Here is an 18,835-nt window from a genome sequence, read left to right on the forward strand (position 1 = left end):
ATTTCTGTTATGATCTACATGGCCCTCCCTCTAAATGGGCTAATCATGCTGTAGCGGGTGAGGTTGATATCAGTGACAGTAAACCGGCAGACCAAACTCATCCCACATCTACATCTACCTCTGGGAGGGAAATGGTGAGCGTACCGCGTGATGAGTATGAACGGTTCCTTCAAACTACTTCACAGCATACCACTGCCACACTTGCCCAATCAGGTATTGCTTGCATGTCATCTAAAACCTCTCCCTGGATTATTGACTCTGGAGCCTCAGATCATATGACCGGGACTCCAGGTGTGTTCTCTTCTCTCTCTGAAACCTCCACATCACAAACTGTTACACTTGCCAATGGGTCCTCATCTCCCATATGTGGTGTTGGTCATATTGACATGGCTCCTGTGCCCTTATCATCTGTTAGTAAAATAACCAAAGCTCTTAACTGTTCCGTTACCTTCTTTCCTTCCACCTGTGTTTTTTAGGATCTCAAGACGGGGAAGAAGATTGGTGGAGGGCATGAAGCTGGTGGACTGTACTATCTTGACGGTGGTGGATCTTCAATTGCTCTTCAGACTTCGCTTACTCCTCTACAATGGCATTGCCGACTGGGACATCCATCTCTCAAGGCTCTCAAGATTTTGGTCCCGTCATTGAGTCATTTGTCAGTTTTGCAATGTGAGTCATGTCAGTTTGGGAAACATCGTCGTGTGTCCTTCAGTCCAAGAGTTGAGAGTCGTATGTTGAGTCCTTTTTCTTTGGTTCATTCAGATGTTTGGGGTCCAATCAAAATAGAGTCTTATAATGGGTACAAGTATTTTGTCTCCTTTATTGATGATTGTTCAAGAATGACATGGATTTACTTAATGAAAGAAAGAAGTGAATTGTTTTCTATTTTTCAAAAATTCCATGCTGAAATACGCACACAATTTGGTGTTCCAATCAAAATTCTCCGTTCAGATAATGGTCGTGAATACTTTCTTACTTCATTTCAACAGTATTTAGAACAGCATGGCATTATTCATCAGACATCATGTGCATACACCCCTCAACAAAATGGGGTAGCTGAACGGAAGAACCGTCAGCTTCTTGAAACTGCTCGGTCTATTCTTCACCACATGAATGTTCCTAAACGTTTTTGAAGTGATGCTGTACTCACTGCATGTTTTCTCATTAATCGGATGCCCTCCTTCATTCTTCATGGTCGGTCCCCCTTCTCTATCTTGTTTCCCACTTTATCTCCATTCCCATTAATTCCTCGTGTCTTTGGTTGTGTGTGCTTTGTCCACAATCTGAGCCCTGGAATAGACAAGCTAGATGCACGCTCAATTAAATGTGTCTTCCTTGGCTACTCACGGACTCAGAAAGGGTACAAGTGTTATAATCCCATTACCCGGAAGTGCTATGTCTGTCCTGATGTCACCTTTTTTGAGTCAGTCCCCTTCTTCTCAAGTCCTGAAGCACCCTCGTCTCCACCCGCACTTCCTCTTCCTCTCCCTGTCAGTGATCCAGTTCCAGATGTTGTTGTTGGAGTAGACTCATCACCTCATCCCATGCAGATCACCACCGAACGTCCACCAATCCGGAAAGTGTATACACGTCGAACGGCACCGGCCCCTCCTCCAGCTTCTACCTCATCTGCGGATCCTCTCATGGCTCCTATTGTTGAACCCTCAAACCTTGATCTACCCATTGCCTTACGGAAAGGTAAACGCAGTTCTACCCTCCATCCCATTTCCAATTTCGTTTCATTATCTCGTCTTTCTACATCACATCGCCAGTTTGTTTCCCTTTTATCCTCTATTTCCATACCTAACAATGTCCAAGAAGCTCTCAGTTCACCTGATTGGCGGCAGGCAATGGAGGAGGAACTTTCTGCTCTTCAACATACTCAAACGTGGGAACTTACTACTCTCCCACCCGGTAAGCATGCTGTGGGATGTAAATGGGTGTATACTGTGAAATACTTGCCAGATGGTAGTGTAGAGCGTCTGAAGGCCAGACTTGTTGCTAAAGGTTACTCCCAGTTGTATGGAGTAGACTACATGGAGACATTCTCTCCGGTGGCTAAGATTGGTTCTGTTCGTGTACTAATTTCCCTGGCAGTTATGTATGATTGGCCTCTATTTCAGCTTGATATCAAGAATGCCTTTCTCCATGGTGATCTTGTGGAGGAGGTATATATGGAGCAACCACCTGGGTTTGTTGCTCAGGGGGAGGATGGTAAGGTATGCAGATTGAAAAAGGCAATTTATGGGTTGAAACAATCGCCGCGTGCTTGGTTTGGGAAGTTCAGTGAAGTGGTGAAGAGTTTTGGAATGAAGCAGTGCCAGGTAGATCACTCAATGTTCAGCTATGACTCAGAAGCTGGGAAGATTCTATTAGTTGTCTATGTGGATGATATTGTCATTACTGGCAGTGATAAATTGGGGATTGGCAAATTAAAGGTATTTTTGCAAAACCATTTCCAAACAAAAGATCTTGGAACATTGAAATATTTCTTGGGAATAGAGGTTGCCAGGTCAAAACAAGGTGTAAATCTGTGCCAAAGAAAATATGTTCTTGATCTATTGGAAGAAACAGGACTATTAGGTGCAAAACCGGCTGAGACCCCTATGGAACCAAATGTTAAGTTGAGCAGTGATACAGGAGAAGTATTTGAAGATCCTGGAAGGTATAGACGACTAGTGGGGAAGCTGAACTATCTAACTATCACGAGACCCGACATATCCTTTGCAGTCAGTGTGGTGAGCCAATTCATGCAGGACCCTCGTATACCTCACTGGGATGCAATTCTTAGAATTGTGAGGTATCTGAAAGGAGCTCCAGGCCGTGGACTATTGTATAAACCAGGAGGAAAACTTGAAGTAGTGGGGTATACAGATGCAGACTGGGCAGGCTCAGTGAATGATAGAAGATCTACTACGGGCTATTGCACATTTCTTGGAGGAAATCTTGTGACGTGGAAGAGTAAAAAGCAGACGGTTGTGGCCAGAAGTAGTGCTGAAGCTGAGTATAGGGCCATGGCACATACTACCTGTGAGTTAGTGTGGTTGAGGAATCTTCTACAAGAAATTGGGTTTCACATGGATAAACCTATGAGACTGTATTGTGACAACCAAGCTGCACTCCATATCTCATCCAATCCTGTATTTCATGAGAGAACAAAGCACATAGAGGTTGATTGCCACTTTGTGAGGGAGAAGGTCCTTGCTGGAGAGATAAACACAGAACATGTGGGCTCGAATGATCAATGGGCAGATTTGTTTACAAAAGCTCTAAACTCAGGGAAAGTGAATCATCTATGTAACAAGCTGGGATTATATGACATATATTCTCCAGCTTGAGGGGGAGTGTTAGAGTGAGCCGAATAAGGGTAATTTAGTAATCTTATGTCAGTTAAGTACTTTGCTTATGTGGCTGTTTTATTAGAGTACTCTGCCCCACACTTAAGTGAGGGCAGTTTAGTCTTTGTAAGTGTAATTAGAACCTAATAAACACAAGGGAGTCGACTGAATGGAAGTTTAATCAGTTCGACTAAACCCTCCTGTTCTCTCTTTCTCTTGTCTTCTTCCTCATCTTCTTCTTCCTTCTTCACTGGTTCGGACTACTGTAGCTGCTCCAAAACAGGTGTTAAACCAGCAGAGACTCCTATGGAACTCAATGTCAAGTTGAGTGTTGATGCAAGTGAAGAGTTTGATGATCCTGGAAGATACAGAAGGTTGGTGGGAAAGTTGAACTACCTGACCATTACCTGACCAGATATATCATTTGCTGTGAGTGTGGTGAGATAGTTTATGCAACATCCTCGGGTTCCTCACTGGGAAGCTGTTCTGAGAATTGTTACGTACCTAAAGGGTGCTCCAGGTCGTGGTTTGTTATACCAAAGTGGAGGGACTCTTGAGATAGTAGGGTACACAGATGTTGATTGCGTTGGTTCTATATCAGATAGGAGATCAACTATAGGGTATTGTACCTTCCTTGGTGGCAATCTTGTAACTTGGAAGAGCAAGAAACAAACAATGGTGGCAAGGAGTAATGCAGAAGCAGAGTATAGGGCTATGGCTCGTACCACATGTGAACTAGTATGGCTGAAGAACTTGCTACAAGAGATGGGATTCTCAGTTGATAAACCCATGAAACTATACTGTGATAATCAAGTTGTTGTTCATATCTCTTCCAATCCCGTCTTCCATGAGAGAACTAAGCATATTGAGGTTGACTGTCACTTTGTAAAAGAGAAAGTGATAAGTGGGGTGATAACCACATCTAATGTGAGCTTAGAAAATCAATGGGCAGATCTCTTCACAAAGGGATTGTCTCGGGGAAGAATAGATTACATTTGTAACAAGCTGGGACTATATGATATATACTCTCCAGCTTAAGGGGGAGTGTTAGAATGCTCGAGTCAAGGGTATTTTGGTCATTCTGGTTTATATGTTTGACAGTGAAAGGTTTATTGTATCTGAGTTTAAGTTATGTGTCCCACCTCTTATGAGGGACAAAATGGTCTTTCTTGTAACTATGATTTTGAATAAATACAAGTGGGTCGGCTAGGGGAGAAGTGATTTTTTCTCTCTTCTAGTATGGCCGAACTTCTCTTCTTCTTCTTTCTCTTTTCTCTTCTTCTTTTCTACTTCAACCTAGAATCAACTAGGGTTTCCTTACAAAACTTAAACAAGAAAATAAGGTTACAAGCTGTTATTCACAACCTGCTTTGATACCATGTACAATTACATAAAAACCCTTATAGGACTAAAGAAGGAGAAAATAAATAATGTACAACATACAACTAAGACTATGGTAAGACAGTACAACATCAGGCCTCTTCACAACTTTAAGAGAAGATAATTGAACAAAGGTTATGACATGAAACAAATATATTAGAGAGCTTATTTGAGTTTGTTCCAAGGAGATCAACAATGGAATCTTTCTTTTGAGATAATTGCTAGAAAGTTTAGAGAGAAGAAGAAATGTCTTCTATGGTGTTCACTGATTTTTGTTTTTTGATTGTTTGCTGAAATAGGGCTGTCGAATGAGAGAAGAAGAGGAAGAAGAAGAAGAACAGAAATGAAATGGGCAGCAGTCATATTTGCGGCCAGCCCTAATCTATTATATATAAGGACAATACATAGTGTTACATAAATGGACAAGACTACCCCTGATTAGTGAAGGGACACCTAGTCAAAATAAACACTAAGTAAGATTAGGCCCAGTAACTAAGGCCCAATAACTAATGACTTAAGGCCCAACAAAGATAAATATACAAACTAAGACAGCCGAACCAACACTCCCCCTCAAGCTAAGCATGGATGTCAATCATGTTTAGCTTGCCAAGTAAGTCCACGAATTTCACTGTAGTTAGCCCTTTAGTCAGAACATCTGCAATCTGCATCTTGAATGGAGTATAAGGAATGCAGAGTTCTCCTGAGACAATTCTTTCTCTAACAAAGTGACGGTCTATCTCAATATGTTTTGTTCTATCATGTTGCACTGGGTTATTTGCAATGTTGATGGCTGGCTTGTTGTCACAGTACAACCTGAGGGGGCACTCAATCTTTATTCCAAGTTCACCAAGCAGGATCTTCAGCCATAAGAGTTCAGCAACACCATGAGCCATAGCTCAGTACTCAGCCTCTGCACTAGATATTGCAACCACATTATGTTTTTTACTCCTCCATGTAAGTAAATTTCCTCCAACAAAGGTACAGTACCCAAAAGTAGACTTCCTGTCCCCAACAGAGCCAGCCCAATCTGCATCAGTATATCCTTCAACTTCAATTTTACTATTTTTTCTGAACAGAATCCCTTTCCCCGGGCAAGACTTCAAATATCTGAGGATCCTTTCCACAGCTTTCATGTGAGGGATCTTAGGAGTGTGCATGAACTGACTAACAACATGTACAGCATAAGCAATGTCAGAGCGAGTAAGGGACAGGTAAATCAACTTCCCCACTAGCTTTTGGTATCTTTCCTTATCAAGGTAGTCCTCTCCTACTGACACCTGTAGACCATGATTCTGTTCTATTGGAGTATCGGCTGGCTTACACCCCATCATGCCTATCTCTTGAAGAAGATCAAGGATGTATTTCCGCTGACATATATAGATGCCCTCTTTGGATCTTGCAACTTCAATTCCAAAAAAGTATCTTAGTTGGCCCAGATCTTTGATCTCAAATTCAGCAACCAAAAACTCCTTTAGTCTTTTAATCTCTTCTTGATCATCCCCTGTAATTACCATATCATCCACATAGACAATAAGTGTCGTAAGTTTGCTATTTCTCTTCCTTATGAATAGGGTATGATCTGCTCCACTTTGAGTGTAACCCCCTTTCTTCATGACTCCACATAGCTTCTCAAACCAAGCTCGAGGGGACTGCTTATGGTCGTATAGGGCCTTTCTCAGTCTACATACCTTCTTGCCATAGACATAACCTGGTAGAGGATCCATGAACACTTCTTCATGCAGGTCGCCATTCAAGAAAGCATTCTTCACGTCCAACTGATATAGCTCCCATGAGAAATTTGCAGCTAATGATAATAGAACTCAGATTGTGTTGAGTTTTGCCACCGGAGCAAAAGTTTCTTTGTAGTCAATCCCTTCTTTTTGAGTAAACCCTTTTGCCACCAGTCTAGCCTTGTACCTCTCAATGGACCCGTCCTCCCTACATCCAACAGTGCCTTTCCCTTCTGGTAGATCCACTAATTCCCAAGTCCTTGCTTTCATTAAGGCTTTCATTTCTTCATCCATAGCCTCTTTCCATTTTGGGTCAAATACTATCTCAGTATACCTAGTAGGAACATGCACAGAAGATAGAGCAGACACAAAAGAACAATAACGAGGAGACAATTGTGAGTGAGACAAAAAATCAGCAATAGGGTATTTGATAGTACAAGAACGAGTAGACTTACGAAGGGTAATGGGACGATCTAAGTCAAAGGAACTTATAGTATTACCTTGAGTTTCTGAGACAGGTTGATCCGAGTCCAATTGGTCGCTGTCATGAGTTAGAGGACCCTTCTTCCTTCTATTGTAGGTGATTCTGATATCTCTTTGCAGCCTGCTGGAGTCTTCAGTAATATTTGCAACATCACTAGTAGTAGCTGGTACAATGGGAGCCTCACTAGATTCACCCGGGATACCACAACTAGGTGGATCAAGAGGAGAAGATGGAAGACCTGAGGTCGAGAGAGGTACAAAGAATGGGGGAACAGAAGAATCCTCTTCCATCCCACTAGTCTCCCCTTGAAGAGGATTCTAGGAAGAGTGAAAATAGGATTGAGACTCAAAGAATACCACATCCTTTGTAACATTTTTTCTTGGTGACTGGATCATAACACTTGTATCCCTTCTGAGTAGGGGAGTACCCCAAAAAGATTCCCTTTGTAGCCCTAGGATCCAATTTGGTCTTCTTCGGATCCTTAACATGTATAAAGCATACACAATCAAAGACTCTCGGTGGAAGAGAAAAGTCAGGAAGATGGGGGCAAATAACAGAGAAAGGAGTTTTCATCCTCAATACCTTGGATGGCATTCGATTTATCAGATATGATGCAGTAAGGATTGCTTGAGACCAATAGCTTTTTGGAACTTTGTGCTGAAATAGTAAGGCTCGAGCAGTCTCCAATAGGTGCCTATTCTTGTGCTCAGCAACCCCATTCTGTTGGGGGGTACTAGCACAAGATGACTGATGAATCATTCCAGCATCCTCCATAAACAAATTCAAGGACCTTTCAAAGTATTTTGCAGCATTATCTGACCTGAATTGTTTGACCTTCGTACCAAATTGTGTTTCAATCATTTTGCAAAATGTCATGGTTACCCGCAACACTTTTTCTCGTGCTTTTAATAAGTAGATCCATGTGCATCGAGAATAGTGATCAATAAAACTGATAAAGTATCGAAAGCCATCAACAGAAATAATGGGAGAAGGACCCCAAACATCAGAGTGGACTAAGTCAAAAGAAGCTCAAATTTCATTACTTGAAGTTGAATAAACAGTTCTACATTGCTTTGATAGTTGACAGACTTCACAAAGTAACTCTTGACTTGAAACACCTTTGAATAATTCTGGAAACAACACTTCCAATGATGAAAAAGGTAAATGACCTAGCCTAGCATGCCATAGATGTAACCTATCTATTGACTCCACATTGAACTGACTACAAGTAGCAGATGTTTGCAAGGCCGAACTGATGTCTGCATCAAGGTAGTAGAGACCTCCACACTCATGACCGCTCCCAATCATTCTCTTTGTCAATCTGTCCTGAAAGACACAATGAGTAGGAAAAAAGGTTATGCTACAATTCAAATTTTTGGTAAGCTTTGAAACAGATAAAAGATTTGAAGAAAGATTGGGAACATGCAAGACAGATTTTAGTGAGAGGTCCTTGCTTAGGTCAACCACTCCCTTCCCAGAGATGGTAGAGAGAGAACCATTAGCAGCCCTCATTTTATCTTGGCCATACATTAAATGATAGGAAGAAAATAGAGAAGATATGTGTGTCATGTGGTTAGTTGCACCAGAATCAATAATCCAAGAGGCAGGATCAATAGAACTAGTTGCACTAAAGGCAGAGGCAATACCTGATCTGGCAAGGGAGGAGGATGGAAGAGAATTGGTCCTTAGACGGGCTAGGGCCCGGCTAAGTACCTCTACCTCATCGGAAGTAAAACCCAAGGACCCGGTTCGAGGGGAATTAGAAGTTTGTCCCATGGAAGAGGAAGTAACTGTAGATGTGTGTTTTGAACCATCATCACTTTGACCCATAGCCAAATTCACACTTGCAGATTGACCCTTCTGATGCTTCTTATCTTTCCTTAATGAAGCTGGCTTCAGATGCAGATGGAGAGCCCAACAGGTCTCTTTCACATGCCTTTCCCCTCCATAGTGGGTGCACTTCAGATGTCTCTTGTCAGAGTACCTGTTTCCCCTTTGATTTGTAGAGATTAGGACCGAATGCTCCACAGACTGTTCAGCTAGTTTTGTTTGAGTATCAACCTGCATCTCTTTTCTTCTCACCTCTTCATTCCTCACAAGGTAGTAAACATGATGTAAGTCTGGCATTTCATCCCTTCCCAGAATTTGGGATCTTATGCTCTCATATATAGGATCTAGGCTAGCCAGAAACTTAAATGCTCTACCCTCTTCAATTTGTCTGTCATGCTTTTCTTTGTCTCCAGCACTCTCCCAATCAATGATAAGGTGGTGATCTAACTCTTCCCATAGACCTTCTAGTGTAGCAAAATATGTTGCAACACTCATATCTCCTTGCCTCAAGGCAGCAATATCTTGATTCAGTCTGTAAACTCTGGCATTATTCTTTTTCTGCCCATAGGTTTTAGAAACATTTTCCCATATCTTGGCAGCCGTGGAAAAATGTTGAACAGTCCTGGCTACTCTTGGAGTCATTGAGGCAAGTAGCCAAGACATAACTGTAGCATTCTCTTTGCACCAAGTTCCATATTCAGCACTTCCCACTTCTGGTTCCTTCTTCTGCCCGTCTAAGTAACCAGTGAGTTCACGGGATGTGATGAAAAGCATGGCTGAGACAGACCATTCCCTGAAGTTGTACTCATCCAACAACACACTTGTGATCTGTAGGCTATGTAGATTTGGATTCTCCAGATTAGGAGACCTCCCACAAGCCCTAACATCTCTAGAAGACACTTCCCCGGATATTGAAGACATCTTCACTTACTTGTAAGTGTCAAGACTGTAACCGCAATGTATAGAGAACTGTTTCACACTTATGGGACTTGTTGCACTGTAAACTCAGTCCTGAGAACCAGACACAGAGCTGAAACACTGCACACTGTGCCCAAATTACTGCTGTCACCGAGTACTACACTGCAACTTGCTGTGTTGACTTCTACTGTGTGCTACGCACTGCTATCGCAGGTTATAACCTCACCCACGATCAGTTCTAGGACTGCTGAGATCAGTCCTTCCGCCTAGATCTATTCTACACAGATCTATCTTAGCCGAATGGCTACAATCTGTTGTACTGTGTCTATTAGGACATCAGCCTCTGGGTCTAATTCCCCTTGGGCCCTACAACCAAGGGAAACCCTAGATGTAGGTCTAGTTGTGTTCTACGACCAACCCTAGGGTTTCTTTGCAGCAACCAACAAGAAAGATGGGAGAGTTACCTGCGAGTAGAAGAAGATGCGGCTGTTGTAACCAGTCGAAAGATCAGTGCTCTGATACCATGTTTGCTGAAATAGAGCTGTCGAATGAGAGAAGAAGAGGAAGAAGAAGAAGAACAGAAATGAAATGGGTGGCAGTCATATTTTCGGCCAGCCCTAATCTATTATATATAAGGACAATACATAATGTTACATGAATGGACAAGACTGCCCCTGATTAGTGATGGGACACCTAGTCAAAATAAACACTAAGTAAGATTAGGCCCAGTAACTAAGGCCCAATAACTAATGACTTAAGACCCAACAAAGATAAACATACAAACTAAGACAGCCGAACCAACATTGATCAATAACAACAGCTTCATTAATATTAAAAGAAAAGAGAGATTATGGATACAAGAGGGGAGATAAAATATCTTAGCTCCCCAATAACAGAATACAAAGAGAATACAAAGAGAAAAAATTAAAAATTAGCCCAAAAGATAGACTCCCTATTTACCCCTTGCTTGGCCAACCCATCCACAAATGAGTTGGCACTCCTCTTCACCCATCTGTATTATATCTCCATGTCCTTACACAGCCACAAGAACTGTTTCTTTTCATTGTTATAGCTCCACAAACCACAGTCCTCTTTCTTCAACCAGCTAACCACCACCTTCGAATCACCTTCCAAGATCAACCGGCTGATATTTAATTCCTTTGCTCTTCAAATTCCTTCTAGCACTGCAAGGATATCAGCCCTAAGAGAGTCACCTTCTCCAATAGGGCCAGATAACAAAGCAATAACAATCCCTTCCTCATTCCTGAAAACTCCTCCAATCCCAAAGGGCCCTGGATTCCTTACACTACTGCCATCAAAATTCAATTTTATAAAACCCAAGGGGAGAGGGGACCAAGAGGGGCAAAGAGTCCTCTTGCACCAAGCATTGGTAGCAACCTCCTTCCAATGTCTTAGTAAGCCATCCACAGGAAAGTCTGAAAACAACTCCAAAGATTTTAGCCAAGGGGCAACCCTTAATAGAATTAGGTTTAATAGTTCTTCCAGGGTTCTTTCCTTGTTTGAAAAAATACGTGAATTTCTTTCTTCCCACAGTGACCAGCACATAGCTGCTCTAATACTCCTCCACGTAGTCTTCCCTCGCTTCTTAGGCATCTGAAAAAAGGAGAGAACAAACTTTGGACACTCTCAGTTGGATTCCAAGAACACCCAAAGTAGGAGAAAACCCACTCCCAAACAGTTTTAGTAACCTTACAAGAGACCACAAGGTGGCAGCCGAATTCCCCATCAACTTTATAAAGAGAACATCTGTTAGGAAGTAGACAATAGTTAGGTCTCTTTCTCTGAAGTAAGTCAATTGTGTTTATTCTTTCCAAGAAAATTTTCCAACAAAAAAAGCCAATTCGATGAGGAATAGGCTTGCTCCATATTTCCTTAGCTGGAAAGGACAACCCAATAGGGACAAAAGGCTGAGTTAAGATTTCAAAGAATGAAACACAAGAAAAAGTACCAGAGGTGGAAGGGGTCCAAAATCTGGTGTCTTCCTTATCAAGATTTAGGAAGACATTCTCAAGGGTGGCTAGCAAAGGTAACATGCTATCCAAGTCTGTATCCCTAATTGCCCTATGCAGGCCTAGGTTCCATCCAAAATCAAAAGTGGAGTCTAAAGGAACCAAGAAAGAAGAGATAGGTTCATTTTTCAAGTCTGAAAGAGCATGCACTGAAGGAAATTGGTCCTTTAGAGGTGAATCCCCGACCCAAAGTTGTTCCCAGAAATTTATTCGGTTACTAGTGTTTAGACCATATCTGATCCGAGGGGAAAAAACTGGAAGCAGGTTGTGAATGGATTTCCAAGGAGAAGCAGCTGTAGCCCTTGCCAAGATTCCAAGATCCTAGCCATTGTCTTTCGGCCTATGTATGCTAGCCACAATCTCAGTCCACAATTTATCCCATTCCAATGTAAACCTCCACAACCATTTTCCCAGCAGAGCCATATTCCTTTTCTTGATGTTACCAATCCTAAGACCTCCTAGTTTTTTACACCTAGTTACCACCTCCCAACTCACCCTATGATCTCTCTTCTCCTCTCCTCTCCAGGCTCCCACAGAAAATTCCTTATTAACTTTTCCAAGAGATTGGAGACCCTAGAAGGGATCTTAAACACTGACAGATAGTAGACAGGTAGGTTAGCTAGGGTAGATCTAATCAGAGTGACTCTCCCTCCTAAAGAAAGATAATTTCTCTTCCAAGCCGCCAGCCTCTTCTCAAACCTCTCCACTACCGGAATCCAGAAGCTTATATTCTTAGGATTATCTTCTAAAGGGAGGCCCAAGTATGTCAAGGACCAACCCAAGATTGCACAACCTAGCTCGCCTGCAAATTCCCTTAGGTCCCTTTCATCTACATTCACTCCCACCACACAACTCTTATCAAAGTTCACCTTGTGGTTAGATATCTGCTCAAAGAGTTGTATTGCCAACTTTAAATTCCGGATCCAATTAATGTCCCCTCCTTCACAGAACAAGATTGTGTCATCTGCAAATTGTAAATGTGTTAGAGGAACCTCCTCCCTTCCTACTCTCCACCCAAGTACATCAGCAATCAGGGTGAAAAGAAAAGGGGAGAGTCGGTCTCCTTATCTTAGAAAAGAAAGGGATTCCAAATAGGTATATAGACCTAATTATGGATATGTATGAGGGAGAAACAACCAATTTTAGAACACTTGGGGGAGAGACATCAGGTTTTACAGTTACAAAGGGTCTTCACCAAGGCTCAGCAGTAAGCCCTTATTTATTTGCATCAATTATAGAAGAATTGATTAAACATATAAAGGAGTAGGTTCCATGGTGCTTGTTGTTTACTGAGGTCATTCAAAGGAACCTAGGAGTATCTCTAATAGGTGATAAAATGAGAGAAAGTAGACTTAGATGGTTTGTATAAAGACCGCCTACAACACCCATAAGAAAAAGTGATCAGTTACAAGTTGAAGAAGCTAGAAGAGCTAGGGGCAAATGAAAAGGAACATACATCAAAGTAGTAAGAAATGATTTAAGCACTCTTTGTTTTTTTTTTGATAAATAACTGAAAATCTGAAACCATTTCATTAAATAGGAACAAAGGCTAGCTTCAGGACTACAATGCAGCTAGCGAAAAGTACAATACAAACTCGAGTTTAAACACTCATAATTTAGCAATGGATATGGCATTAAACAAAATGGAACAGCGAATCAGGATTCTTTTAATAACAATGTTAACATTCTGCAGAGTTGGTGTAGAAAGGTGTCAATTACTAGTCCTTGTACATTAGGGATTTAGCAACTCCAATCTCTAATCTCTGCTTACCCTTATAACAATTTCAAGAATCCCCAACAACAAAAGCGTATCAGGTTCAAAATATGAAATTATAAAATCAAAGAAAAAGATGATATAGTTAATTTACGAAATTGTTGAACTAACATCAGAATGAAGTTAGCAAAAAGGAAAAGCAGTATGATTCTAGTCTATTAAGAATTTGAAAAATCTCAACAGTTTTATATCAGTGGCAAAATATCTCATTCAATTTTTCTAGATTTATTCATGCAGAAAATTGCAATATTGCATTAGAAACAACTCAAAAAGTTGAGAACTTACGGAAGAAATTTTTCAAGTCATTCAAGGTAAAGTCCACGGAAAAGTGTCCTTGCATAGGTTGCCCATTGACATAGTATATTCTATTATTTTTAGAATCATTTGGAATGTAGAATGTAATGTCAGAAGAGTTATCTAGATTGAGGTATGGAAAGCATATCCCAGCTCCATCCTTTGTCAATTGCACATCGCACCATAAGATTACATTGGACAATAATAATAAAGCGGACTCATAGGCATCAATACTGGAATCTGGAAAGATCCCTGAAAAGCCACCCTTCGCTATGACTAAAGGTGCATTTCCTGCAAAAAGGAAAAATGTCAACAGATAGGTTCTGCTTCACATAGCTCTACAAGAATACCAAAGCACTAACAATATGTCTACAAAAAAATTCTAGCTAACATGTGGATACTAGTAGTCTATGTACCAAATTCTGAATAGACACCAAGAAGATTGTACTTGATCAATGAAAAAATAAATAAAGGACATAAAAGCAAAATGGTTGAGGTGTAAATCTTCTTTGCAAGTATAAATGAACAATATTACACAATAAAACACAATATAAAGATAAAAATGAGGCTCCCATCCATGATCCATCATGTGTTTAAACATAGGTGGGTGAAGAAGCAGCATAAGTTTACCAGATATTAACTCAAACAATGTATAACATTTATATCAGCATAAGTTCATTGTGTCTTCAGTCCAACATTATAGTCCACAGCATCAACCTATCAGCAACAAGATGTAGCATACTCTTATTATCTTTATTTATTTATTTATCTTTTTGCCATTGCATGGTCAGAAACTAAACTGGCTGGGACTCTGATTTATGCACCCTGAGACCAGATATTTTGATTTTCTGAGGCAATGCACTCATGTAAAAGAAAAATAACTCGGTCATTACTTTCACATTGTCTGAAATTCTATCTTCTAGAACCATATATGGTATATCGTACATTGAAGCTGATAATCACTTATTCCTGATTATCAAGATGAACCTGACCCCTTGGCCTCTTGATATACACAATTTGAAATTTTGTCCTGGAAATTACAGCACTTGTATACTAGCTGGTAATTTTTATAGTCCATTTACTATTGTCAGTATCTGTATACCCAGAGAATAGTTTAGACATTTGAGTTTCAACTGAGCAATTGGTTAGTATTTTTTAGCACTTCTCTAAATTCTAATAACTAAGATTCACTTATCTATTTAAAGAAGCATAAGCCAAATGTCTTAGGTCAAATTCTCCCAACATCTAATAATGTGATCCAATAGAAAACAACTCAAAATCTGAAATTATGTTGACTGATGTAGCAACCTAAGCATGCACCCATCCATTGACTTAAGTATTGAGATTTTATTGGCACTCCTGTTCTCTTGCTTGATTGGTTCATAATTCTTTAACTGATATATGTTATCATAATAAACACTGATTAATTAGTTGCGTATAAAAGGAAAAGAAAGAATACTTCCATATGAGAATAAATAAACACATAGGACCCAATAATATACAATTAAATATAGATCAAAACAGTAACAAGGACATCTCCATCTTTTTTTGTTTTTGTCTTTTCGTTTGTTCTTCCTCCCCTTACCCGTCCAATAAAAACAGTAACACTTGTGAAAAGACATTTTCAAGGAAACATACGAATTCAAGAAAGAAAATCATGCTCATGTGTATCAATGATCATCCATCTTTCACGACACAAGTTTCCGTCTTGAGCTTCTTCACAGGGGGAAAAAAAATGAAAAAAAATAAAGGCACTAAAGTTTTTCTTAGAGAGAAAATATCTTCAAGTTTCTAAAATGAAATTTCTCTTAAGAGACGTTTCCTCATGAACCTTTCGTTTTATTTCAATCAAAGTTCGGAATAAAATTAAAACAATAACAACAAGCAAATGCATTTAAATTGTCTTCCTTTTCCTTCTTTTGTGTTCATGTCATAAAATAATCCAGCATTCCCCAGAAAAAAAAAAAAAAACCAAGCAGAAGGGCAGAGAGAAACATGCACAAAGAGTTGAAGTAGTAGCAATAGCAGTACACACCACTTGACGTCTAAGAAACATTTAGAAATGAAGCAACAGAAGGGCAGAGAGACAGAGTAGAAGGAGAAACTCTTTTTTTTTATTATTCAGACAACAAAATAACGAAGACAAAACCTCTGCATTCTACAAAGAAGGAAGGGAATACATGCACACACAGAATGTTAGTAGTAGAAGAAGAAGAAAAATAGCACCATGTAACGTCTGCCATGGGCTGGTGGTGTTCTTAGAAGCTCGGTAACTCTGAGCGGCAACCAGAACGGCTGAGTGAAGAACAAATAAAAGAAATAGAGGATGAGAGGTTGTCATTGGAGGAAAGCTCGCCGGAGAGAAAAAGCTACAAAGGTTTGAAACTTCCAGGGAGTGCCGGTCGGCTTAATGACACAGAACAGAAGAAGAAAATGACCTGGGTTTATGTTTAGCTCAGCGTCTGATTCGAGCACATTCCATTTTTAATAACAGCAGGGCACATGATCACTTTTGTGAGTTTTTGTCCTAATTAAAACATTACCTTACTTTTTTTGACTAATGACATGGTTAAACAGATGATTGCGCGGTCAATGTACGTTTAATTAATTTATCATAATAATAGTTAAGTAAATACTTATTTCTAATATTTGATAAATGATGCTATGTCATCACTAAATTAACATTTATTCTATGATACTGGTTCATATGTATAATTATTAATGAACTATGGTTTTGAATTATATGCATGCTCACTGTTCGGAAAAGCTTCTTTTTAACGTTTCCCTTAACAATTAAGCCTTTATTTACTAATTTATTGATATAGCGTCTAATAACATCTAATTATTAATAAATTTTAAAATAATATCTATCAACTACTTTTAGAATGCTAAAAGCATGTCCACCTATGTCATTATAAAAATTTTAAATTTTTAAAATTTGCAAGAAATACAAACAAATAGAATAGAATAATTGTATGATTAATATTTTTCTTTATTCAATCGACCGTTTCATCTCCAATAATAATAATAATAGTTATTAGTAGTTATTGTTTGGACATCTTGGTGGATTTTAGTATTTTATACTTTTTTTATTAACCATTACATTATAAAAGGGAAGTCATTACTAGAATGTAGTTAGTCTTACCCTGAACCCAACAACTCATCCACACAATCCAAGGCAATACAAGGCACAGAAAACCAGGAAAAACAATAAACAATAAGCCTACATTAGTTCTGTGTGAGGGACTGGCTGTGCATAAAGTTAGAATATGGATATAAACGACGAGAAAAGTTATTCCATTTTGGGTAAATTACAACGACCGTGTACAATGGGTCAGTCGCAAACATCCTGTATTTTCAGGGCGCCTCATAGCACATCCCCTTCTGTATTGGGAATATCTCCTGTCATGATATTATTGATTCAGATGTTTTCAATATACTGCAAGAATGAGAACGTGCTGTAAGACTCATAGATGTAAATTTCGATAAAGACATTTAAAGTTTTTTTAATTATTTTAATTATTTAAAATTTTAAATTACCCTTTTTTATTTATTTGAATGATCACCAGAAAATAGATAAAACAGTCTTTAACTGTACTAACCTTAATAAACGACTCAAAATTGAACATTTTGGCCACCGATTTCAAGATCGATGGTTTGATTATTCAGTTAAAACAGATAAACCATTTTAATTAATAAATATGGACGATATTTTCTATTCATGTGAGGCGTTTGTGAGGCGCCCTTATAGGATAGAGTTAAACAATTTTTAAACAGTAGTGATTAATCAATCAAACTTAAATTAAATTCGGATATTCGATTTATTAGATAAATTCGAATTTAGTTGATTATTTTAAAAAACTGTCGAATATGAATTAGCTCCATTTACAGGCCTACAGGTAAGTGAGATAGGTCATTCAAAAATGGAAGGCGGCAGCCGGGGAATATCTGGCAGCTATGCGAAATTAACACTTGACAGTGACCGTATTTGCGTCAGCAGATGTGCGAAACGCCCAGCCCACGGTTCGATTGTTGGAGGCCAGGGTGTGATTGTGAAGACCCTGCCGTCCGGTCAGCCTGGGCCAGCCCGCTGAGATAGTGAGATCTGAGACGAATCGAAATAGTTTTGCAGCAGCGAACCAGCTACCACGCTATAACGCGGAACATGAAAAGAGATAAAGATAGTTTATCTCGTTTGTTTCTTTTGCTTTTTAAAATAAATTAATAAGAATAAAAACACATTAAATAATCAATTTTATTTACAGTTAGTTATTTGGGTAAATGAAGTAAATTAATTAATCATTTAAATTTTAAAATAAGTAATTTTATAATTATAATTAATAATTTTAATTTAATTAATACAAATCTTAAATTTTATATTTAAACGAAATTAAGTAACTTAACATATGATATGTACTAAAATGTTTCACCAAGTGCATGTTGCTCGGGGGTTAGGGCCTTAGGGGGAGCGAGAGGGTGGGGAGGGATTTGAGGTGGTGGTTGAATTCTTGAAGAGAGAGAGATGATGTTTTAAAATATTAGTTTGCTTTTGTTCCGTGGAATTTGATTGAAACTTTAAACATAGCCTAGGCTTGGTCCAAAGTTTTGTGTTTAAACATAGCCTGGGCTTGGCCCAACAAATTTTTAGCCCAATACTTTAGCCTACCTCAAGCTCACATTAGGCTCACAAATTTCCAAATCAAGCTTCGCTCCAACCAACCTAAGCCCAACCTAACTCAAAAATTCAAGACTTTAACCTAAGTTTTTTGTTCAAGCTTGGCCCCAATCTTGAGCATGTATTAGGCCCGCAAGTTTTCAAGTTGTGTTTGTTTCCAATACTTCAATCCCAACTCAAGGCTTGCCTGGATGAAACATAATTAGAAGACTTAATTAATTAATTGAAAAAATATATATTAAAAACATTTATTATTGTGTAAATAATATTCAAAGTTCATCGAGAGAGTGGTTGGAGATAAATAAAGATAAATGAAAATTAAAAATAGTGTTACAATGGGAGAGCAGAGAGAGAGAGGTAGATCAATAGATCGAGTTTGGGT

The 18,835-nt window shown here is 39.2% G+C and overlaps 1 protein-coding gene across 1 annotated transcript in view; it reads right to left on the reverse strand.

The window, feature by feature from the left end:
* LOC148875152 (glycerophosphodiester phosphodiesterase GDPDL3-like) overlaps window positions 1-16,286 on the reverse strand; it is a 118,886-nt gene extending 102,600 nt beyond the window's left edge. The window contains exons 1-2 of the mRNA XM_088964210.1: window positions 16,005-16,286; window positions 13,770-14,069 (exon numbers count right to left, since the gene is read on the reverse strand). Coding sequence (XP_088820336.1) covers window positions 13,770-14,069; window positions 16,005-16,119 — 415 coding nt within the window. The 5' untranslated portion in view covers window positions 16,120-16,286. The remainder of the gene's footprint in view (window positions 1-13,769; window positions 14,070-16,004) is intronic.
* Window positions 16,287-18,835: the final 2,549 nt, after the last annotated feature.

The sequence above is a fragment of the Nelumbo lutea genome, chromosome 1, assembly GCF_056320005.1.
Source record: "Nelumbo lutea isolate HS-2025 chromosome 1, American lotus-T2T, whole genome shotgun sequence".
Classification (NCBI taxonomy): Eukaryota; Viridiplantae; Streptophyta; class Magnoliopsida; order Proteales; family Nelumbonaceae; genus Nelumbo; species Nelumbo lutea.